The sequence below is a fragment of the Telmatherina bonti genome (genome assembly GCF_933228915.1).
Source record: "Telmatherina bonti genome assembly, chromosome: 17".
Classification (NCBI taxonomy): domain Eukaryota; kingdom Metazoa; phylum Chordata; class Actinopteri; order Atheriniformes; family Telmatherinidae; genus Telmatherina; species Telmatherina bonti.
The window spans coordinates 29,233,754-29,258,214 of record NC_136615.1 but is presented as its reverse complement, the minus strand read 5'-3'; the positions used below and the strand labels follow the sequence as shown (position 1 = coordinate 29,258,214).

At 39.2% G+C, this 24,461-nt stretch overlaps 1 protein-coding gene across 1 annotated transcript in view; it reads left to right on the top strand.

Annotated features, from left to right (window-relative positions):
• Nucleotides 1-24,461, top strand: part of cacna1bb (calcium channel, voltage-dependent, N type, alpha 1B subunit, b) — a gene marked incomplete at both ends in the record, with an annotated part of 269,481 nt that overhangs the window by 181,801 nt on the left and 63,219 nt on the right. Inside the window, 8 exons of the mRNA XM_079256383.1 lie at nt 1,864-1,911; nt 4,194-4,931; nt 5,980-6,182; nt 8,063-8,192; nt 11,161-11,290; nt 11,955-12,014; nt 16,133-16,239; nt 22,863-22,883. Of these exons, the coding sequence (XP_079112509.1) occupies nt 1,864-1,911; nt 4,194-4,931; nt 5,980-6,182; nt 8,063-8,192; nt 11,161-11,290; nt 11,955-12,014; nt 16,133-16,239; nt 22,863-22,883 (1,437 nt within the window). The remainder of the gene's footprint in view (nt 1-1,863; nt 1,912-4,193; nt 4,932-5,979; nt 6,183-8,062; nt 8,193-11,160; nt 11,291-11,954; nt 12,015-16,132; nt 16,240-22,862; nt 22,884-24,461) is intronic.

The following is a 24,461-nucleotide window of genomic DNA, read 5'->3' as shown; positions in this document are numbered from 1 at the left end:
TACTGGAAATTTGGTTAACAGACAGGTCCTCAGATGAAAATATTTCATCCAGAAATGATCAAATTTCCTACCAAATGGACAAAAATTATTTTCCAGTAGCAATGTCTGATATTATCAGCATACAAATATTATCAGCCAATATCGACATTAAAATGCAATATCGGAAATTATCTGTATCGTTTTTTTTTTCTTTTTAATAAAATGTTTACACAACATGCAGGTGTTATATGTCAAACTCTTCTGCTGAGTTTCTTCTAACTCAAAATGACAAAATATAAAATATATCATGTAGTTTCCAGATATTTTTTTATGTGGCACAACTTCTAAAATATAAAATATCAGTTGATATCGGTATCAGAAATTAAAAGTTGGACGACCAATATGTAACATCCCTACTTTCCAGTAAAATTGGCAAAAAAACACTCATGGAATAAAATCAGCACCCAAAATATGATCCTTCAATAAGACGATCCCAAAAAAAAGCCGTGACTTCTGGGAACCAAGGAGTTTTAATCATCTGGTTGTTAACTTGTGGTTATATAACCGGTTAGTCTGCTTAACAAGAAAAATCCACCCCAGGTAGAGAATGAGGCAGGTATAGGGGGGGACTCTCACCTCTTTGTGCAATTCTTCCTATTTTAGTGTGAAAATTCCAGTAGGTTTTGCCATGATTAAGGCAAAGAAATACATCTACTTGTTAGAACTAATATTCGCACTACGACAACAGCCTGCAATGGTTTCAACAGAGCTGCTGGTGCAGCACAATTGTTAAACAAAGAGAATCAATCAGACTGTTGCAGTAAAATCCATCTCAAGTAAAGTTTGATCAACTATCAGGTATGAAAATTAGGCAGATTTTGGTCTTCATCTCTTCCTAAAATAGATGTAATTATTCAACTTTTAGAAAGCAGCCCTAATTCTGCAAGTTATGCTACGCTGTTGTCTGATATAAACTAATTAAATGAATTGATAAGTTAACTTGTTGAAGGCTAATGTGTCTTAGATGGTTAAATTATTACTAAATTAATAAGTTTAAATAAATATTTTATGAAATGGCTCAGGTTTTGCTTGTATTAAATCAGGATTCTTCTTCATCGTGTAGCCCTGATTACTTCAGATGTCCTGAACATATGGACCTGAAATCCAGAACTATATAATTACTAGTATACTAGTATAATAAATAAACAAGTATATTACTGGTATGATAAAATGTACTTATTAGGCTTTATTTATTTTATCTTTTTATATTTTTTTGTTTTTTTAAATTTTGTTATTATTTTATTTCTTAATTATTTTATTTTGAAATTAATCTTATTATATTTTTAAATATTTTGCTTATTTTGTTTTTCAGGCTTTTAACATGTTTGAAGAGAGCTTCATGTCTGACAGAGCTTCATGCTGTGTTTGCTTTACTCCACGCTTCCTTTCCAACCATTAACCGACCATTCTTTACTGGGTTTATTAGCATCGACGCCTCCAAAAAAATGAATGCTCTCTGATTCCAGTAGTTTGACATTCCCAGTGTTTGTTGTTCTCGACCTCAGGACATTTAAACACAACATGAAGCAGGTGAAAACGTCTGCTGTCTCTGTTGGTCATAGTGGAGATGGAGGACCAGATACACACATGTACTCGTTCTCTTTATGCTAAAACTAAGTCATTGCTAGAACTGCCCTTCTTTTCACATGCTTTGCTAACATTTATCAAGAACTAACGCTCCTTTCAGTGTAGCGTCTCTTATTTTCTTTGCTGCAATCATGCAAACACTCCCTATATGTGTGCAGTTCACCTGTCTGCGGGTACATGTCCTGTGTCCTCTTTGTCTTCTGTGTCTCCTGTGTCTTTTGTCTGTGTATCTTTTAGGAGTTATACTGTCTACTGCTCCCCTACTCGACGTGTCTTGAGCTTCAGGTGACCAAATGAAACTAACTAAACTCTCCCATAAGTTACCATGTAAATAAATCATACTGTTCACAAAGAGCAACAGTATGCTGCGCCGTCTTACATGAGAAATGGACGCATCGGACACATGAGAGGACTTCGATTCATCTGATTTTATTTTTTAAATTCTTTTTCCTGCGGTGAAAAAGTCCATTAGCGTAATTTATGACCATCTTCCTCTCTGCTCTGGAATTAGCTTGTTGATTTGTCTACAGATGACACATCATATGAATGCGGGGAATGACCATAACTCCCCAGCCAGCATGTCCATGTGGGGGCTATAAGAGTTACTTTAGGCCTGCAGATACAGGTCCTATGTAGGTTTTTATTTATTTATTTATTTTGAGTTTCCACATTAGCTTCATCTGTGTTTGCCCACACGACTTTCAAGTTGTTTCTGACTGGGTATCTATGGAATCAGATTTGTTTCAGGATCTCCAAGCAAAACTTTTTAAAACTCAAGCAAAAAACAACAATTAAAACCAAAACTTTCTAAAACTTAAATAAAATAAATGATCTCAAAATCAAAGATTATCAATCATCATGAAAACTATTGGGCTTTTATTTGGTTAAATTGAGTAGTTTTAGCTGTAGTAGTAGCTGTGTCACTCCAAAACTCACCAACCAATCGGAATGTGGCCTTGAAAAGAGCCCGCCCATGAAAGGTTTGTATCAGAAATTAAACCAAGCAATCGTGAATCAAAACCAAAGACTGTAAAGTGCAACCAAATAGAGAGACGAGAGCAAGAAGAAGAGGAAACTGCAAACAAAATGACTCAATTTAGCTAAATAAAAGCCTAATAATTTTCATGATGATTGATAATTTTTGATTTTGAGACCATTTATTTTACTTAAGTTTTAGAAAGTTTTGGTTTCAATTGTTGTTTTTTGCTTGAGTTTTAAGAAGTTTTGCTTGGAGATTCTGAAACAAATCTGATTCCATAGATTTCCGCTAGGGCCCAATTTGGGGCCCATTTAGCCAGCCCACCTGGGCTCCCATGCCCACTTAGCCCACCTAAATCATTAATGGGGCTCATACAGCCAAGCCACATGGTGTTCACATAATGGAGTCCATGTAAGTGAAGCCACATGGGACCTGCATAATTGCCCAGTTCAAGCCCAGTTGCCAAATTTCCCCCTGATGGCACCCATATGGACATGCTGACTGGGTCATAGCATGTTTTTTTTTTTTCTTCCTGCCTGCTGCATTTACACATGAGCTGGTTCACCTCCGCTTTGATGTTCAAAAGTTTGTCTTTCCTTCAGTACGTTTGCCACAGCAAGAAATGATGTGAGTGCAGCCATATGACTTGGAGGGATATGAACAGAAACCAATAACTCTTTCTAGTCTCATTTCTAAGAGGTACCACTCATTTCTAATGCCTTAGTTGGAGCCCTAAAAGGCTATTAAGGACTTTATAATCCATGCGTATATAGTGAAATTAAGCCTCACAGTCCCTTGTAGTCTTCAGAGTCTAGGACTGCATATCAGTAGTTTATGTTCAAATGGTTTAACTTGAGTAGCCACCCTCTGTTTAAGTCGCATCACATTGGTTGGATATCAAGCTTTTGTCTCAGATAAATAAGACGTCTTTGTGTGTGAAAAATGTTTTTAGGAAGCGCCGTGCATATTCATGTAAAGCCTGCTTTCAGTTCAAACATTTGCTCTGCAAAGGAAGCCTTGAATGGTGCTGAGCGAAGATGATTTGCCCTTTGCCGTCTTTCTCCTGCAAAAAAGAAGGAGTATTAAGTTGCTGAGAGGAGAGAGATTATCACATGAATACGGATGTTTTGCACGCGTCGATGCCTTCTGTGTGAACCAGATAGGTTTCATTTGCAACAATATTGATGGGAAGTTTCCCTGCAGAGGAATGCACTTACATTTGTGTGGTTTAGTCGAAACCACCAAGGAATCCTTCGGTTTTATTAAAGCAAAATAAGAAGGCAAACACTCGTCGTCACAACATATTAATATGGCTCAGCATTACACACATTTTATGGCTCTTTTCCATATAATATTGAATGATGCATGGTAAGTGAAAGCTTTACCATGGTGAGCGTTTGTGCTGACTCATCCATAGATTGTAATCCTATCAGAAGCCTGCTATTCACATAAAAATCTAAGCATTGTTTCATAGCTATGGATGCCGACAAGTTATAATGATAACAAGAAGTAACTGAGTAAAGGTTTCTGTATCTTTGTTGTCACTGCCACATGATGCTTCTTTGTAAATATGGTGTGACGCTTGCAGCAAGGAGCAACAGCGTTCTGCGAAGTCCATGTCGGTGTGGGAGCAGAGGACGAGTCAGCTGAGGAGACACAACATGAGGGCGAGTAGCGAGGCCCTGTACAACGAGCTCGACCCCGAGGACCGCCTCCGGATGTCCACCGCCCTCCACCTGCATCCTGACATGAAGACTCACATGGACCGGCCGCTTGTGGTGGAGGGCAAGAACGGCGACAACCCCAGCCGGCACCCTGAGGGAGGTCCAGATGAAGCAGGGGGTCCCCAGCAGGACGGCGTGGGAGACAGCTTCCACACACACTCCAGGAGGCATCACCGCCACCGTGACAGGAATGGCGATGGGGGCGATGCCCGGAGAGGGAGGCATCACACGCATCACAGCAGGAGCAGAGAACACAATGGAGATGGTCAGACAAAAGAGAGGGGAGGCGAAAAGAGCCAGACCCAAGATGGAGGCCAGGGACACCGGCACCACCATAAGGCCTGCTCTCCTGAGGAAGACGATGGTGATGCACAAGGAGGAGGAGAGGACAGGGGGCTCCGTCACCATCGCTCTTGTCGCCAACCAAAGGAGGGAAATGGCCTTTTAGCTAATGGTGCGCAGGGAGAGTGCAGAGGCAGGGGGGGAGGCGGAGGGGATGGCAGTGACGAGAGTAAGGGGCGCTGCTCCCGTATGGTCAGAGCTCAGTCCACTCTGAGTGGAGACGACAGTAAGAGGAACAAGAACGGATCCAGAAGCTACAGGTAAGACGGCTGATCGCTGCTGGAAAAGATAAAAGATTCAAGAAATTCATTTTCATTTTGCATCACAGCAAAATTTTAGGTAAAAACCACATGTGCACATGTGCTTCATCTGTACACATGTGCTTCATCTGTACACATGTGCTTTATATGTGCACATGTGGTCCATTTGCGCACATGTGCTTTATATGTGCACATGTGGTCCATTTGTGCACATATGCTCCATCTGTACACATGTGCTCCACATGTGCTTCTTCTGTATCCATGTGCTCCACATGTGCACATGTGCTTCCTCTGTACAAATGAGCTTTATATTTGCACATGTGCTCCATGTGTGCAAATTTAAAGCACATATGCTCCACATGTGCTCCATTTGTGCACATGTGCTCCATTTGTGCACATGTGCTCCATATGTGCACATGTGCTTCATCTGCACACATGTGTTCCATCTGTACACATTTGCTCCATTTGTGCACATGTGCTACATCTGTGCACATGCGTTCCATATGTGCGCATGTGCACAAAAGGAACATTTTCAAGCATATATGGGCAACATGTGGTCATATGTGATTGGAACATGTTTCTTTGATTCACATGTGAAGAACATGTGAAGCACATGTGGATCACATGTTTATGCACATGGAAACATGTAACCATCAAGTGCATACTTGGTTTTGCAGTATTCTGATCAACATGTGTCACACGTGGTTCACATGTGCAATACATGTTCTTGCACATGGTTCTGTAATGTGTTTTACATGTGATTGAAATGTTGTTTCCATATTTTTACATATTACAGTTAAAAAAAATAAATTCCATGTTTTTCACATGTAGATTACATATGAACCACATATAATTATAAATGTGCTTCACATGTAAATCACGTGTTTCACATGGGGTTCGTATATTTATTACACATCGTCAAATGTGTGTTTTTTCTGTGTAGGCTATAGAAATATTTTCATATCTGCTTTAGACATGATACATTTATGTATTACAATATGTTTACCGTGTGTTAGGCGTTATGAAACAATACGAATCATTTTCCCAGAGAGAGGCATCCAGATGTGGAGGAGGATAGTCCTGCGTGCACTCTGCAACCGCTGCGGAGCAGCATGACTCTCAGTGAAAAGCAGGAAGATGCTGACAACCAGAAGAACTCCACCCGGGCCAGCCAGGCCGGCCTAAACAGCAACGCTATCCACATCCCCGTCACCATCACCGCCCCACCTGGAGAGACCACCATCATACCCAGTAAATACAACATGTCCTGTTTTTTTGTTTTTTTTTTTTAAATTTGGTCTTTTTACAATATTTCCACAAGTCATCAGTTTATTGTAAGTCATTAAGGCTGATTAAGGCTAATTAAGACAGTCTCAACTTGCCATCAGTGAAACAGATGAGAAAACTTTTGTCATACACACAAAGGATTCGTCAGTGACTGCAGCTGCAAGCTGCTGTGCAAAACTCTTGAGCCCAAAATATAAAAAAAATGGGACTTAGGTGCAGCAATTTATGGGAATGTACAAGTACAGATGTTAGAGAAAATGAGTTTATAGAACTGCAATGAGCTTCAAATGACCATCTTCATTCCCGAGCACAACCTGAATCAGACAAATGTTTTTATTTCTACAAGTGGCCTTTAGGACTAGCTCTCCAGGTTTCTGGAAAGTCTTTCCAAAGTTTTTTTTTTTTTTATGTTTCTGCCTTTTGTTGTGTTTTCTGTGCAGATGATTCCACACTGCTTCAGTTCTGTTGAGGTCTGGGCTGTGGGGAGTTGTTGCCTCTGATTTTCAGTCCAGTTAGTGTCATGTGACACGCTTCGGCCTTCTTTCTCCCTGGTTCCTGTCCTCACAGCCACGGAGATGCTTTCTGATGAGACATCAGTAAATATTAAGTAAATAGATCAACTGGAGGCCCAGATGTATTTCTCTTTTTCAGGTCTTTGCTAGATATTTCTCCAGCTTGTTTTTTAATCACATTTAGATCCTTTTCATCTGCTTTTATATGTCTGCCGTTGTCTTCCACAGGTCCAGTTTCCCCAGTTTATTTTAAGAACACGCTGCACACCATGATGAGATATGCCAAGTTTTCAGTGAAGGGTTCATCAGGAATCATTTTGTTACAGCCTAACTACTATTTTTTGTCCAACTTTAATATTATTTAATAAAAACAATGCATCCTCAGAAGCTGAGGATGTAACTAAAATGACTTCCTTGCTAATTAATTTGTTCTGTGTGAACACAATGCTGCTCAGCCCTGCGTTTAGGAGCTATTTGATGCTTGAATGAATCGTAGGTGAGTGCTCGTCAAACAGGACTGGGCTTAAAATTAATGAAAAAGCAGACAATGCCGCACACGTTTGAAGGACTTTCAGAAGGCCTGGAGAAAAAAAAAAAAAAGCTTCAAAGCAAATTAAGAGGACTGAAAGAAAATTTAGCTGATTGGAAGCAGTTATACAGAAATGAAGGGCGGCTCAAGACTTTTGCACAGTACTTCACGTTGCATAAGAGTTCCCACTTAGGCTGCGATCCCCAACATGCTGCTGCTTCTGCAGCTGTGTGTGCAATAAATCCTGTCAACTAACACGTTTGTGCTCCAACTCCCGGAAAGCGCCGTACTCCGTCTGAAGAGACCCCCCGCTGCAGCTCGGATCTTCCTGCTTTGACTAAAATGGAGGCAGCTTTTTGTTTTGCTTCATTTCTGCGGTGACAGATTTAGCAGCTCAGCTGTTACTGACTGAATTTACGGATGTTTGTGAGGATTTAATCTTACAAACGTGACGTGTGTACACTCACTGTTCTTCATCATGTGTATCACACGGCGACACTTTAGCTGGGATGGCGACGACTGCATTTTTAACCATTCAGTGTTTTTTGCAATGAGTTAAGTTTCGTTGCCAGTCGTGCGTATCACCATCCACCACTTTGATGATGGATAAAAGATTTTCTTGAAGCCATTTAATACAGTAAACCATTTTATTAAAGACATAATGACGTAATGATTTATTATGAGCCAAACCTTCATAAAATATCTTTCTCTGTTGTCTTTTATCCTGCAAACGTCTGACTTCTTCACATTTCTGTGTTTTTGAGCTCAGCAATGTTTCTTTTTTTTTTTTTTTTTTACACCAGTAAACAACATTGACTGCGACAGCTTCCAACTCAGTGAGGAGAAGAAGGATCTGGAAGAGGATGAGGCAGCTAATGGGCCTAGGCAGATCCTTCCCTACAGCTCAATGTTCATCTTTGGACAAACAAACCCGTAAGTCACAACTGGAAGGCGCCTCAGAGCCGGGATGCACTGTAAGCATGAAAGGCCTTTAAAATGTGAACATTTTTAGACTTGCATAATATGTAAGTTGAATATAATATGCATAAAAATGTATATTAAATATTTATTAACACCTCAACATATTTATTTTTTATTCCTTTAAGGGAAAATGCTGACTAATGCATTGTTCATGTAAATCATTTTATAGAAAGGTTTCAGTATGTCGGACCAGAACTGCCACGAGCAAAAATAAATATATGGATGAGGGAATTAATAATTAGATATGTCATTTTTAACATTAAGTTTTTCCATTTATTCATCTATTCTTTCACAAACTTTTCCGCATTCCCACATTTATCATTTTTTCCACAGTAATTTATTATCTTTTACACTTGTTTTTTTTTTTTTGTTCTTTTTTCTACTTTTGTTTATTTTTTCTGCTGATTTTAAAATTTCCACATCCATTAATTTTATTTCCACCTTTATTTATTTATACTTTTTATTTTCACCTTTCCACTTTTCCTTTTTTGCCACTCTTCCACACTTTTACTATTCCTCCCATATTATTCCTTCTGTGTATGCTAATGAGGTGGGCGTTTCTCACCGTGACCTAAAGTAAGAAGTCAGTTCTGAGAATTGGTGTCAACCAATCAGCTCTTAGGCTCCGTGTAACAGTGTAAACTTGCCCTCTGAAACAAGCTAACTTAGCTACAGCTTGGAGTGATGCCGGGATCTTTTGGTGGCTGTGTGGTTGCGACCACGGCTGCAATGGTTGAAACCACTTTCAGAGTTGCCATGGTTACTGTCAGATTAGTTGCACGCCGACTGCTATTCTTTCAGAATGGTTAATAAATGTGGAGCATGATGGATACACATTGCTGCACCATTCAGATTGGTTTAGAAAACATGCTGCCATGTTCAGATGTTTGCAGCTATTTTGTGGTTGGAGGATTCAGGTCGCGACCACTTGGTCAGAGTGGCTGCTACCGCGTTGGGAATGGTTTATACATCATGCTAGCATTCTCAGCATGTTCACAGCAAGGTTGGAGTAGGAGGATTCAGCTGGCAGCCACTGGCGGAGTGGTCGCGGCCAGCTCTGTCCAGCCAGTAAAAGTCACGTTGATGTCGGCCATATCTTTTTCTGCCCCATCATACAGTGTGCATTCAAAACATCCAATGTCTTGATATTTGATTGTTGGAATATGATACGGTGCTGAAAATCAAAATACCAATGTAAAGTAACGCAGCATGGCAAAGAAAAAAAGTTGTGAGGTGCAGTTTCTCATCTCTGGCTGCTGCTGGCCAACAATGGACCCAGTAAATACCAGTTTACCAACAAAACTAGTAAGAAATACATATTTCTAAACCAAGAACGTAACATAATGGTTTTTTTTTTTTTTGTTTTTTTGTTTTTTTTAATAAAAAGCAGAATGCTTTAAGAAATAAAAAAAATGCTACAGCCCAGCATTAATACTGTGTAACAAAGAAATGACGGGACGTGTTCTTTAGGATGCAGGAGTTTGGAGACGGAGGTGTTGCTAATGGAGAAGAGAAAACAACACGTTCTTTTATTGTTACTCAGTGAATGTCCCCGATACCACCAGAAAAATACGCTAGACCTGTTGATGCTCACTTTGTCGTTAAATAAACTCACTGAAGGGTCTGAAACATCGCTAAAGCTAGCACCAATGCGGTTAAGTTAGTAGCGTAAGTACCGTGTGCGTCAGTCTAATCGGCGTACCAGGAAATTGTGCTCTGACAAAAGTTCCCAGATTAAAATGTTTTTTTTTTTTTTTTAATGCGTTAATGTCTCTGTAGTTAAACAAATATAATAAACGCGTTAAAGTCCCACCACTAATAAAAACTATAAAATATGATGTTGTTGGTATTTCAACTAGAAGTTAGTTATACCATACATCAGAAGGTCATTCCTACTTTTAATGTCGTCGAGACGGATATAAACAGTCCACAGCCACGCCGCTGCTGCGCGGAGGCAGTTTCTCCCTACAACGTGACTAAAAGTGAACGATTTATCGTTAAATAGCAAAGGTGAATTACAGAGTATATAAATCGCACATGCGAGGGAATACAGCTGTGATCTCTGCCTCTCCTTCTCCTGCAGGGCATATATATTCCTCAGAAATACAGACGTCTCCCAACCACATTACGTGGGCACATTGTGGAAGTGTCACATTACAATACATACTAAATTACCACAATGTCATGCAACTTTTTCACTGCAGTGGGAGAAGTGGGGTTACAATAGCATTTATTTTCTAAGGGACGACATGTGCAGCTCGTGTCGACTCAACTAAAGGTTAGAAATGACGAAGCAGTTCTTCTTGAGGGAGATTCTTATCTGCAGAGATACAAAAGCAACTACTGCACTGATAAGTTACATTTGAAATGGATTAAAAGCACATAAACAATTTCAAATAACTAAGTAAAAGGTTTTCTGGAAGTTCCTGAGATGAGCAACTCAGGAGGAAACCAACCAAAATCCCAGAACTGTTTTCATACCAAATAATGGGCTGAAATTTCATCAGTCTGATCAAAACCTGCTGAGAAATGATCATTTGCAGATTCTGCTACTTAAGCAGGGGAATTATTTGGCTCATATCACGAGAAGACCTTATTTGTTCACTTAAATTAGTTCCTTTTTAACTAAAGTTTGAACAGAACTAAAAAGCTTTAAATTACCAAAGCATTATTAAACAATGAACAAAGGAATCCAATTACACATACAAGGTACATCATGTCACATTCTTAACACCAGACAGTGAAGAGGTTGTTTTTATTGTAGTTAAACAAATATTGTTGTAAATAAAAGGTGGGCAGTTGTTCTTCTTTATTCAGAGTCTTTGTATTTATCTGGAAAACCCTTTATAGAGGAGACTTCACCTGAATTCCCCCTGTAAGCAGCCTCTACTGAGTGTTTACCCTCCGCGCCGTCTTTCAGGGTGCGTCGGCTGTGTCACTACGTGGTCAACCTACGCTACTTTGAAATGTGCATCCTGATGGTCATCACCATGAGCAGCATCACCCTGGCAGCCGAGGACCCCGTCCAGGCCAACGCACCGCGGAACAATGTGAGTCAAGCTGACATCTAGACTTCATAAATAAACATCTGGAGGAACAAAACAAAGCACGCTGGTTCCCAGACCGATCAACACACACATAGAAGGATTTGCATGAAGATGAAAATATGTCTGAAGTGGGCTGACGGGGTGATTCATTCGGACTGATTGAGACAAACTCCCCAACAGGACGTGACTTGTTCATATTGATGTAGGGAAGCACAACAACAAGCTTTGTAAATCATTTTTGGACAAACAGTTCCTTTTTGAAGTGGTCGACTTTGTAAAGCTTTGACATCACAGCGCGGTTACGTGTTTGGATACTTCACATATCGTGACTTGTTAGCTTCTCGCTGAGAACAGGGATGAAATTCTTGCAGACATGTGACCTGAGATTACATTTTGATCGACAAGCGCAGCTAATTAGTATTCCAGTCAGAGGCGCAGAGGGAAGTCGAGGTGACGGTGTGTGTGTGTTTTTGTGTGTGTGTATTAGTAAGGATGCTCAGGATGTGCATGTGTGTGCAGAGATAACTGTTTGTGAGACGACCGACAGGACAGACGGACATGTTGAACACATGTTTGTACAACCAGAGTGTTCCTCTACAATCAGCGGTGGGGGGGGGGGGGGTCTGCCTGCGAGACCACTGACCGAATCCGGTTTTTCTGTTCACAGGTTCTCAAATATCTGGATTATGTCTTCACTGGCGTCTTCACGTTTGAGATGGTGATCAAGGTGAGAAAATGATTATGCAGCCTGCGATGCAGTTATTTGATATATAATTCTAGGTGTCAGAATCATAAGTTTTAAACTATTTTATTCCCAACAGAACATAAACAATATAACTTTATTTATAATACACTTTAAAAACAACAATGTTGACCGATGTTAAACAACATGATCTGATGCTGAAAGTGAGACATTTTGCTATTTCAGGGGAAATATTAGCTCATTTTGAACTTTATGGCAGAAACAGAAAGAAAAGCTTACATAAGAGGGTAAAAGGTTTACAAAAAGGCTGGAAAACTAAATGGAAAAAGTTCATTTTGTAGTTCTGAGCCTGAAACTGTCTTACTCCTGTTTTACTGTTGCCATCACTCTAACTTCTTTTGGAAAGATGGTGGTCACTCTGTTTTTATCACCCCTAAAATATCATCTGCAGATATAATTACAATGATAACCTCATAAACCACATTGTTAACAAATTAATTGTGAGAGGCAAATTTCATTTACATAAGTCCCAATACGAGGAATCCCTTCCTAACATCCATATCTTCCTTGTTGAACTGTTTATTTCTGCTGTGGGGGACTTTGTGGAACAAGCTGGATGAAGAGTTAAAGCAAAGCATAAACATAAATATATTCAAAAAGAGGTACAAAAAAATTCCTTTGAAAAAGTACATGGATGAGGGATAGAAATGAAATATAGGGAATGTTATAAGTAGATGGATCTTTATGTAATATTTTATAGAAATAGGTGTAAGTATATGTATGTATGTAGTATATTAGTGTGGATGTGTTTACATGACTGGAGGTATATGGAAATGTGTGTATATGTATAAATATGTGAATGTAAATATGAATATTAAATTGAATAAGTATGTTGTGACGTGCAGTGACAGGATATAAAACTAGATGAGTAGAAAGGGGTGGTAATACCAAACAAGTACACTTCTTCCTACTCCTATTTCCAACTCATTTTATTTCATGAATTTATTTAATTATTTATTTCATGAGGAATTATTATGATTATTATTGTTATTTGTATTAATATTAATATTATGATTATGCTTATTTTCTTCATTAGTATGTATATGTGTGTATATGTGTATATGTACATATGTATGTATAGGTATGTACGTATATTTTGCGTTTCTTATTTTCTTTCATTTGTTTGAAATAAATAAACTAAGAAACTAAAAATTCTACAACAAACAAGAAAAGCATTCGTACACTTTCAGCTTTTAATGACAAATTATCTTTAAGAACTGTGTCGGTAACCAAATTCAGTTTCATTTTATTTTATTTCTCTATACCTGATAATGAAGCGTAACTGCCAGTTTATGTATTTTCCTCTCATGCTTATGTTTCTTTTTATTCTCATAAAAGTATGCCAGTAAAAACTGTTCATGGTCCTGACTCGCTCGTCACTGTTTCATCACGTTTGTCAAATCTGTGATTTGCAAAAAAAAAAAAAACTAACTAAATGAAAAATGAGGTTAACTGGCAACAGATCAGTAGCATGACAAAGTGACTCAAAATTGTGCAAAAAAATGTCAGAAAAATGAAGCTTAATGTGAAACTGGGAGGATATGAAGGTCAAACAGTGAGCAAAATGTTTGATAGAATCAGAAGGAATCTCTGTGTGAATGGGACAAAGCTGCATGTCAACAGTGGATGGGTTTGATTTCAGCTGCAAGTGTTTCAGTCATTACTGGAAATGAGTTCATCAACTCTTTTCCATTTGTGAAAATGAGCAACGACACCATTTTCTCTGAAGTGAAACTCATTTAAAATGATCTGAAGGAAAGTAGAAAAGTGTTCTGTGGTCAGACGGATCAAAACGTGAAATTATTTTTGGAAACCACTGATGCGGTGTCCTGCAGACTGAGGAGGAGAGGCTGCATCCAGCTCGTCAGTTCAGGTTCAAAAGGAAAGGCAGATTTCTTTTCATATTTGGTATAAAAACATTTCATGTTTCAGGCCATTCAAAGTGCTTTACGACAACATTAAAGCATCACAGAAATGTGCAAAAGAAACATTAAAAAAAAAAAAAGCCTGCATCTGTGATGGGATGAGGTTGCAGTAGAGCAGATGTGGGAAGCTTCTGTATCCGTGGAAGCTTTAGAGCCACATCTGCTCCCATCCAGACAACGTCTCCTTCAGGGAAGACCTTGCAGGTTTCAGCAAGACCATGCCGAACCATGCATCCATCACAGCAGCTTGGTGGAACAGGAGAACTGGTCTGCTGCAGTCCACACCTTTCACCAGTACAAAACATCTGGAGCATCATGGAACCAAAATCCACCTGTGAAGGTCCAGGACTGCAGAGCAGCTGGATCCTGCACCAGACCAGGATGGGACGACGTTCCCCTCCGAAAACCCCAGCCACCGGTCTCCTCACCTCCCAGATGTTTACAGACAGATGTTAAAGTGAAATGCTGGTTGGAATGGTGCCCTTTGTTACCTGTGGCCACCAGTCGACATCTGTGACAATGCAGAAGGACGGCACGTTTCTTTGGTTTTGGTTGTTTATTATTATTATTGTTCATGGAAATAACTGAATGAGTGGATGTGTGTGCGTGTGTGTGTGTGTGTGTGTGTGGTTTATCAAACAGAGATATCACGCACCATAAGTTACCCAAACATAATTAGCAGTTTGTGAACCTCACATGCAGCTCTAAGAACTACAAATAAACCTGTTCAGCATGTCAACATGTCAAAACAAAGAAATAAGAGAATAAAATGAGTATAAATAAGTAAATAGCTCTGCTTGGAGTTGCTGAGCCACTCTGCTGCATGCTGCAACAACACCAAGACCAGGACAATAAACTGGCCACTAAACAAAACTTACACACTCATTTGTTCTGTAAACACACACTGTCTTGAAATGGGAAAAAAACAAAACAAAACAGGAGTGGCCACGCTTTATCCATGACTAATAAACCAGTTCAACATGGCATACGTTCCCTCATCACGCTGTCCTTTATGTTTATGTTTATGTCCTTTTATGCTTTATGTTTGCTTTTATTATTGTTTGCTACTGTTGTTTTTGCTGCCTGTTTTTATTGTACCGGAAAGGCACTTTTAAATAAAATAATGCATTATTATTATTATTGTTATTATTATTATTAGGGTCCGAGCCATACAAAGTATGGCAGGGCCCTATTGTTATTTTTTATTATTATTATTATTATTATTATTATTATTATTATTATTATTATTATTATTATTATTATTATTATTATTGTTAAAGACAGTCCTACTCTGTGAATCAGATGTGTTCCTCTGTCACTGAGGGAGGTCTGCGGGGCTCCACACGCTTCTTAGCGAGCAACAATAAACCCGCCAGTAACGTGCACCATCTGGTACGATAAATAATAAGGGTGGGAAATTGAATCAAAAAATATTTTGCTTCACAATTTTAAAATCGATTTTTTATTTATTTATTTTTTTTTTTTTTGTTAAAAAATCTTTTTAATTCAAATAAATAAAAATATTCCATTATAAAATTTTTGGTCATTTTTATTGTTTTACTTAATCTTTTTTCACTTTGTCTTCTTGAGCATTACAGCAGCAGAATGATGATCTGGCTACTGCATTGGTTTTTGGTTTTTTTGTTTTTTTTATTAAAATGAACAGAAATGACTTGCATAAAACATTTTGTACATTTTTTTGTTATTAGTCCACAAAAATCAGCAATATTGAAAAATCGTGGGAATTGCAATTTAAATCGAATCGGCACCCAAAAAATCTGAATCGAATTGAATCGGGACGAAAGCGTATCGTCACGGCCTGAATAAATAACATTTGTTGCAACCATCAAATTTCAAAATGAGCTTTTTTTAAAATGATCAAATGACTCCGTTTCAGCATCCAATGTGTTGTTTATCTTCCATAAACGACATGAGATTCTGGGATTTGTAAAGAAATTCTTCCTGTTTTGCTTACATTTTACCTGACCTTTTTGGGGTTGTACTTTAAGAAGAAAGATTGTCATTTTTCACCCAGTTGAACTAAATTTTCTGAGATATTCAGTGAGCTTTGTGAAATGGCTCCTACACGTGTCCTAATGTCTCATTTCAGCTCTGATTCTCTGTTTTTCTTCCACGCTGTTTGTTGTTTGACTTCAGATGATTGACCTGGGACTGCTTCTCCACCCCGGCTCATATTTCCGGGACCTGTGGAACATTCTGGACTTCATTGTAGTCAGTGGAGCCTTGGTGGCCTTCGCCTGCACGTAAGTTACTTGTTTCCATGAGCAAAATAATCAGATGCTTTTTTAAAGCAGTTTTGTCGTGTGACAGCTTCTCCACCATCCGGGGAGTGAAGCACGTTGCTGTTAGGGCCTCCTCTCGACACGCTTTGACTCTAACTAACAGCTTGAATGTTGGCATCCAATTATTTTCCTCCGAATTTCAGGACTTTTCCGTGTCTGCCTCGACCATGTCAGACATTTTCATTGTTACATGAAGCCTTTGCAGCCTTCCCTGCAAGTCAGCTAATGGAGCATGCACAGTCTGGCTGATAGGTTTAAGGTTCATGACGGTGCAGTGGGACTGGGTTTGCTTCTAACAGATGGGTTTTATCTGCCATTTAACTGCAACTTTGCAGCAAACTAAATATCACGTTTATGCATAATACTTTTATATAAGTTCATGGATCTTTGCAGAAGACTACACTCGTGTCGAGGAGCTTTTTGTTTGACTTTATCACAGTTTGTTTATACTTTTCTAGCTGTTTCAGGCCCAAAACCTCTGAAATGTGTTTCTAATCTCAAATGTAGATCATTTTGGATCAGTTTTTGTCAGTTAAGCGTTGAATATCTACAGAAAAACTTTGTACATCTGTGAACAAAAGGGTTTGAAGTGTGTTCCGGTGATACGTTTCCACTTGTGTAGTCTCTTTTCTAATGTTTTGTGTGACTTGGAACTTTTTTTTTTTGTCTTTCCCCAGCTTTAGATTAACGCTTCTCTCTGTCTTTTATCTGTTGCTGACGATGTCTTTGCCACTTTTTTTTGTCCTCTTTCTTCTTTGTGTTCTGGCTGGGATTGCTTTCAGGAGCCTCATGGGGTAATGCCTGCGCCTTGTGCCTATCTCTCCACGTGCATCTCTTCCTGTTTGCGTCCTGTGCTTTCCTTCATGTCCGTCAGCCGCTGTTATTTGAGTTCATAGTCTGCCTCAGCCTTCCTCTCCCAGCTAAATGTTTCAAGCAAATGTCATATTTTGTTATTTTCTGTTCTTATCACCGCAGCCAGAGACGTGATTACAGATACTGGCATTTACTCTGTTTCGGTTATATAACTGTGTCACTGCTGTGTTCAGGTTACATAAGCATAATTACCTGTTTTGCAATTATCTGTCATATTTAATGTGTGTTAGTAGAGCATATGTAACATCACACAGCATAGCGAGGGACATCATGTTTGAAATATTCTCATTTGTAAGAGGTCAGGGTTTTACAATTAAACAGAGAGAATGGTAGCCATTTATTTGCACATTTAAAGACTAACAAGGATTAATTATAATATAACTATTCTGCTCAGAAGTCTCTTTAAACGTGCACTGCCTGTGTTGGTTTGCACAAAAGAGAGAGTAAGGGAGTGATCAGATTTAACCATTTCCCCTTCATCCCTCCTTTCCACATTCACATTCATGTTTGCTCCTCATCGAATCACATTTATGTCATGTATAAGGGCTGCATTTACAACGCAAGGCTAAGAGACGCATTACAGGCACGGTTTCTACAGATTATCAGCAAACATAGCTTTGTATGCTCAGTCTGTTGTTGTAAAATGAAAGAAGCCACAAAGATTGAGTTTATCCATGTATCAAGACATTTCAGAAACCATTGAGTTATTAACGGTTGCTAAATTTACAATTTACTTCTAAGCAAATCAATAAATAATTTAAACATTTCGAATCAAATCAAATCAAAGATACTTTATTTATCCCCGAGGGGAAATTCAAGGTTCAAGTCAGCTCGTCCAAGGTTTGATATGCAGACATTTACATTTGACAAGTTTACAGAACTGAACTGATACTTCGGCCCTGCAACCAGTTTTACCGGCGCTGCCTTAAAATGCGGAAAAGATGATGGGGTGGGTGGGTGTTGGAAGAAAAGAAGTATCTCTACACTTCACCTAAAGGGGGAAGGATAAAGATGCAACAAAAAAAAAAAACACACCTCTAAGCATAAGCACACATTCAGACAACACACAATATGGGAGGGGGGGCTGGGTTGGGTCTCCCAGACAGCCAAGTGAGGTCGCAGCCAGCCAAGCAGCGCGCCCATCCAACTCACCGTCCAAGAGTGGAGGGAGGGGCGCGGTCCGGAGAAGGCGGTGAAGGATAGGAGAGTCTGTCTGTAACAGTGTATCAGTGTGTGTGAGTGTGTGCGTTCAGTGAGTGAGTCTGTGAACTTGACATGGACACGGAAGCCTAATTTGAAGGTCCCATATGAAGCAAAATTCACTTTCTAAAGTTTTTTGTAAGTGTTGTTTTTATCTCCTGTGTAAAAAGCTCAAATATGAGAAAATTCTGTCTCCCAACTTTTTAGTGAATGTGTGCTCAGACGGGTGAGTCTGAGTGTAGAGGAGGCTGCCATTGACCAGCCCCCCTGGCTAACTGAGCCTGCCCTCTAAAACCACTGAGGCGGCGCCTGCAAATGTCACGTCAAAAACAAAAACAACCGGAGACTTTTGGAATGGCTGAAATAAAGGACAAAGGCTGAATACACTGTGAAAACAATGTTGTTGGACCTCTAACACTGATATGACACTGCTGGAAAAAAATGTAGTAAATGGTACCTTTAACGTCTGAAAAATTAGCACATTTTAAATGTTTTACATTAATTTAAAACCTAGAGTCAAATTCAGGTTTGGCAATACATAACAATTAGTCAGTTGATGTCACGGTGGCTGTAGTGATGTGGACCCAAATGCAGGAGTCGGGAAGCCGGTATGCAGGAATCAGACATCATTTTAATCCATGCCAAAGTGAGGGCCAAAAACCAACAATGAACCAGCAACACAAGACAAGAAGTGAGGGGTATAAATACACGGAACACAATGACAGGTGAAGTAATTAACAAAATGAAACCAGGTGAATTCAATAACAGGAAATCAATGAAGCTAAACGAGAACCGAGGGAACTAAACAGGAAACTACAAAATAAAACAGGAACCCTGAAAACCAAGCAAAGGGAGAAACCCAAATCCTGACAGTTGATGGTTCCTCTTTTAACCACGCTGCTACTTTCAACCAGCTAAAAAGCTTTCCATTTGGCTGGCTCGTGTTTTCAGGCAGAGAAACAGACGTCGTAAAAACTGAAAAAACTGGAGACTTTAAAAAGTCCTTACACTCCAACACGCACACACAAAACATCTGGTCAAAATCTGCAACGACAAAAATAAGAAAAAAAAAAAAAAAAATCCAATTCAGTTTAGCTTTATTTGTATAACGTTACTTCACAACATTTTCATTTCAGTCCACTTTACAGACACACCACTTCCAGCCAGTTTATAGTAAATAGCCTGGTTCAGGACAACCAACAGATAGCATTGAATCTTGACTTGGATCAAAACACCATCCTGAGCTGCACAAGGCGACAGTGGGAAGGAAAAAACTCCCTTTTAACAGGAAAAAAAACCTCCAGAACCCGGCTCAGGTTGGGCAGCCATCTGCCTCGACTGGTTGAGGTGGAGAGGACAGGGAAGACAGATCAACATGTCCTGCAGCTTTTTTTCCAGGAAGACCTTCACAAAAATGAGAAATATGTTAATGATCCCAATATTTTCACATGCTTCTACATGGAAGATAAGAAGAGAGAGATGAAAAGGAAGAGCTCAGTGCATCATGGGACGTCCATCAGCAGCAACACAAGCTGCACCACCTAGGTGCCATTTAACAACCAGTCAGGATCATGACAATGCAAGAAAACAATTAGTTTTGATATTTTTGTGAAGGTTTGAAATCAGACATGATGAAGAATAATGTTTTGACCCTTTATATATCTGGATAAAATCATTAAAACAGTCATTTCACCAGTTTTCGTATGTTGTGACTGTTGACTTAAATCTGGTCAGATCCAATTTAATGTTGATTGATAAACCCACAGTCTTGCAAAGTTAAATGTACCAAAATGCTTCCTGGTCTAACTTCATTCTCAGGTCGAGTCCTACTCAGTTAGAGCTAGAGCGTCCATCCAGAGTATTTTAGTGGAGGCATATTAAGCTGTTTGTTTAGCCCCACAGTTTTCTAACGCTTCCCTTCAATGTCTGTGATACACTTTGGTTAAAAACCAGACATACCGTAAGAGCTTTAATAATAGACATGTTTTTACAGCTCTGTCATCGCAGCCAGTTCTCTTTGGCGCAGAAAACAACTTGACTGTATTGCGGTCATACTGTATATTCTGCAGAATTTGGCTAAAAATTAAATCATTTTAACCCACAAACATAAGTTTTGGACCTAAGCAACCATCAATAACCTTTGAAATGTGCTGTTGTGCTATAAGACCAGACGTGAATGAAGTGCGTCATGTTGGGTGATGTCATTTGAAGCTATTTGAAAGGTACAAGTCGTTGCATTTTTGCATTAGTTGGTGTAAAGCAATGTGAACGCACAAACTCTTTCAACTTAAGCTAATAATTCATGTTATGACAGTCTGTCGTGACTGAGATTGTTTTGATGTCAGTTGGAGTTAAACAAAATATCAGTGGATTTATTTATGGATGAATAACAGTAATCTAACAGCCAACTTAAAGTTATTGAGCTCTGTGATGCGGCTGTAGTTGGAGAAACTGGATTTCAGTTGTACTTTTCCATTAGCTTTAGCTGTTAGCTGCTTATTGGCTTGCCAACTCTACGGTAAGCATGGGAGGACATATTTCCTCATCAAAAGCTGACAGTAATGCTAACAGGGAAGTCACACTGTAGTCCTTAAGGGTTGCTTCCCTGCAGGTTTTAGATGTTTCCCTGCTACAACACCAGAGTCAAATAAAGTAGCTCCATAAACCTTGATGTAAAGTTGTTGTGCTGGAAAAATCTTTGTGGATGAGAAACAACGATGCTGAGTCAAACTGCTTCTGTTAGTTTATTCACACAAATGATACATGTAAGTCATACATGGAGAGATCTCTGAGAAGTAAAGAAAATCGCCAGCTTATATAGTTTCGGAACTCCTCCTCTGTTGCTGGGCAGACCACAGAAAACAATCATTCTCTTCCTGACCTTTAACCTTAAGCAACTGGTCAGCAGGCAGTTGACAAAGAGCAGATATGCTGCAGGAAACGCTTCCTGCCTTAGACTTTGTCAGCACATTCCATTGAATGGTCATATATGAGTTAAAGGAAGCAGTTCACAAATGAGTATAATGTCTAAACTTTGTCTACATGGACTACAAATCAATGTATATATGTCTAATATCTAATACAAACCAAACTCATAACAATTTTCCTATACATTGTTCTAAAGACCTTTTCGTTTAAGTCAGGTGTGCTGAAGCATCTAAAACCTGGAGGACAGCGGCTTACAAGATGCTGTCTGGATCAACATGTGTTTTTAGTTTCTACCAACCTGCTAAACCACAAATACCATCTTCTCTGCAACATAAGGCACACTTTAAAAGCCTTGGTGCACCTTCAAACCCAGTGCGCCTTTTGTGTGCACCAAGCTCCAAAATCTACAGCGAAAAATCAAGTGAAGCAAATAAATTCGGAGCTTGCCATAATTCCAGGAAGATTAACAGAAGAACTCCAACCACTGGACATTGGTCTAAACGGGGTATTTAAAGTGAACGCCACCATATGTGTATGGATGCCCGGGTTAAGGTATCTCTGCTGACTGTTCTCCGAGCTTTCACAAACCCCAGGAACATTGCTGAACAGCCACCCAGCAACACGACTGACTCGGACAGTGACGAGAGAGATAACTCGGTATGCTTGATGGCGAAACTGCTCAGCTGTTTATTTCAGATACAGAATAGGACTTTGATGGATTTCTGACAACAGATTGATAAAAAAAAGTGTGTTTTTAAATACGTACCAGAGTTGGATAAAGTTCAACCAAACTCACTGATTTGCTTTTGATACTTATTTTTAACTTTTGTTTTAGCATGCGGCTAATAACGCAATGTGCCTTATGTATGACTTAAGCACAGAGATGGACTCTTTAATCGAGGCTGCACCTTATAATCTAGTACGTCTTGTGACCTGAAAAATACAGTATATCTCATGAAGTTTAATGTCATTAAATCGGCCACGTTTTAGGTTTTCACTTTTGTATTTGTGACCTCAGACATGGAAATTTTACTCCTCATGCACAGAAAAGGGTTTTTTCTTTTGCTGTGTCCCCTTTAATTGCTGGAAGTCAGAGGTAGATTACATAAATCTTCACAGAAACTGTTAATGAAAGTTTGTAAAACTGGTGCTACAAAAGTCCAAAGCCTGCAGCAATGTCAGGACCTCAGTTCTGCTTCACACTATGTGACAAATTAACGGAAACCTCACTGTGGAAAAGGTGCAGTTGGGCTTTTTTCCTCCTCCTCTTGCAGTGTAAATGCAGCACCACATCTTTATGTTCACCTTCACGATGTCTTCTAATCTTTCCTTGCTAAAAAAAACCATCTTTTTCTTTGAAAATTTATTCTCATTCTGTTTGATTCTTTATTGAATTTCACTTTTAAATGGTTGTTACTTTAAAACTTACCAGTTGTCTTATGTGTTTTTATAAGTTTGAAATGTGAATATATTTGCTATGTCTCAATGCCTGTGCTTTTAAGTGTGGCTCTGTCCTTCTCTTTATGCCGGTGTGTTTCTGTACCGTCTGCTTGCGTATGCTTATCGCTTCTTTTCCTCATCAGATCGCAGCAAAGTGTGGCCAGGTGGGAACTGTCCCTATCTATCTTTTACTTACTGAGAAGCTGCTTTTCTCCTCCACATGTGAAACATGTGAAACACAGAACATTCCTGCTTCTCAACATCCTAAAAAACCTTTTCACCCCCGATCCCCAGATGCTTGCAATGTGGCCATGGCCATACCCACCCAACCCCCATATTCCTTGCTCTCTACCCTCCTGAAAATGTATCCTGTGCCAATATTGGGATATCACACCCAAAGGACAATATTGGGAAGTTGCCCTCATAGCTTTCAGAAGACCAACAATCAACGCGCAACTCTTCACCACTATGAACCGAGGTTGTCGGTTGTGTTAAAGACGCCATCTTTATCTGTCATTTTGCTTTGATTTCTAACTTTTTTGTTCATAGTTTAAGTAGATTTAATCCATCTGCTTATGAAGAGGTTACAGCCTTCACCTCCATGTCATCCACCCGTATCTTTCCTTTTTAATTCAGCGGGAATGGAGGAAAGTCGATAAAGGATTACTGCCTCTCACCTGCATTCGTTTCGCTTTAGTGAAAATTAGGGTTGTGGTGTCTGTATGTAGCTCCAGACCGCGTTTTCTTTTTGTTAAGAAGAACATAATCACTGGTCGCTTTATTAGTTATGCCTCCCCAGTTTGTTGACGACATCAGCCAGTCACATGGTAGTTCAGTGCATTTAGTTATGCAGACATGGTCCAGACTACTTGATGGAGTTCAAACTGAGCATCAGAATGAGGAAGAAAGAGGGTCTGAACGCGACGTAGTCATTGATCTGAGTGTTTACTGGGACTTTCACACACAACCATCTCTAGTGTTTACAGAGAGTGACCTGAAAAAGAGAACATTTCCAGTGGGCAGCAGTTGTCTGGACCAAGATGCCTTGTTGGTGTCAGAGGAGTCTGGTTGGAGATAAAAATGCTCTCAGGTCCACATTCAGATGGAAGGGTCAGAATCTGGCATAAACCACATAAAAACCGGGATCCATCCTGCTTCGTATCAACAGTTCAGGCTGCTGCTGGTGTCAGGGTGGGTGGGATATTTTCCCTACACTGCAAAAACTAGGTAAAATCTAAGTCAGATTAAAAATCTTGAACTGAGTACACATAGGCTTATTTTTTTAAAGGTAAGATAATTCTTAGTTTTTATGCCAGAGAATTCCTCTTGTTTAAAGAGTATTTTTACTTGTTTTTGGAAGTCTTGACAAGCCAAATTTTCTTGTTCTGTTGGCAGACAATTTATCCTTTTTTAAGCAACATTTACCTGATTTTATTTCTTCTTTTTTAAGGGTAGAGTATGTAAGATTTTCAATATTTTCTAAATAAATTAACTAAAAAAAATAACTACAATCATAATTAGATAGTTTTTTAAACATGTAGGTTCCAGTCTGTTCATATTTCATGCGTTATTAAATTACAAGTTTAATTAATGACAAAGACTCTTCTTGAATGTTTTCTGACCAGTAAAAAAAAAAAAGTACTGTTTTTCACCAGTAGGGGGAGTATAAGCCCATTTATTGCAGAGCGGCTCTGCGCTACAGCTCACATTGCCCTCATTGGAGCTGGCAAGGAGGAGGGGTG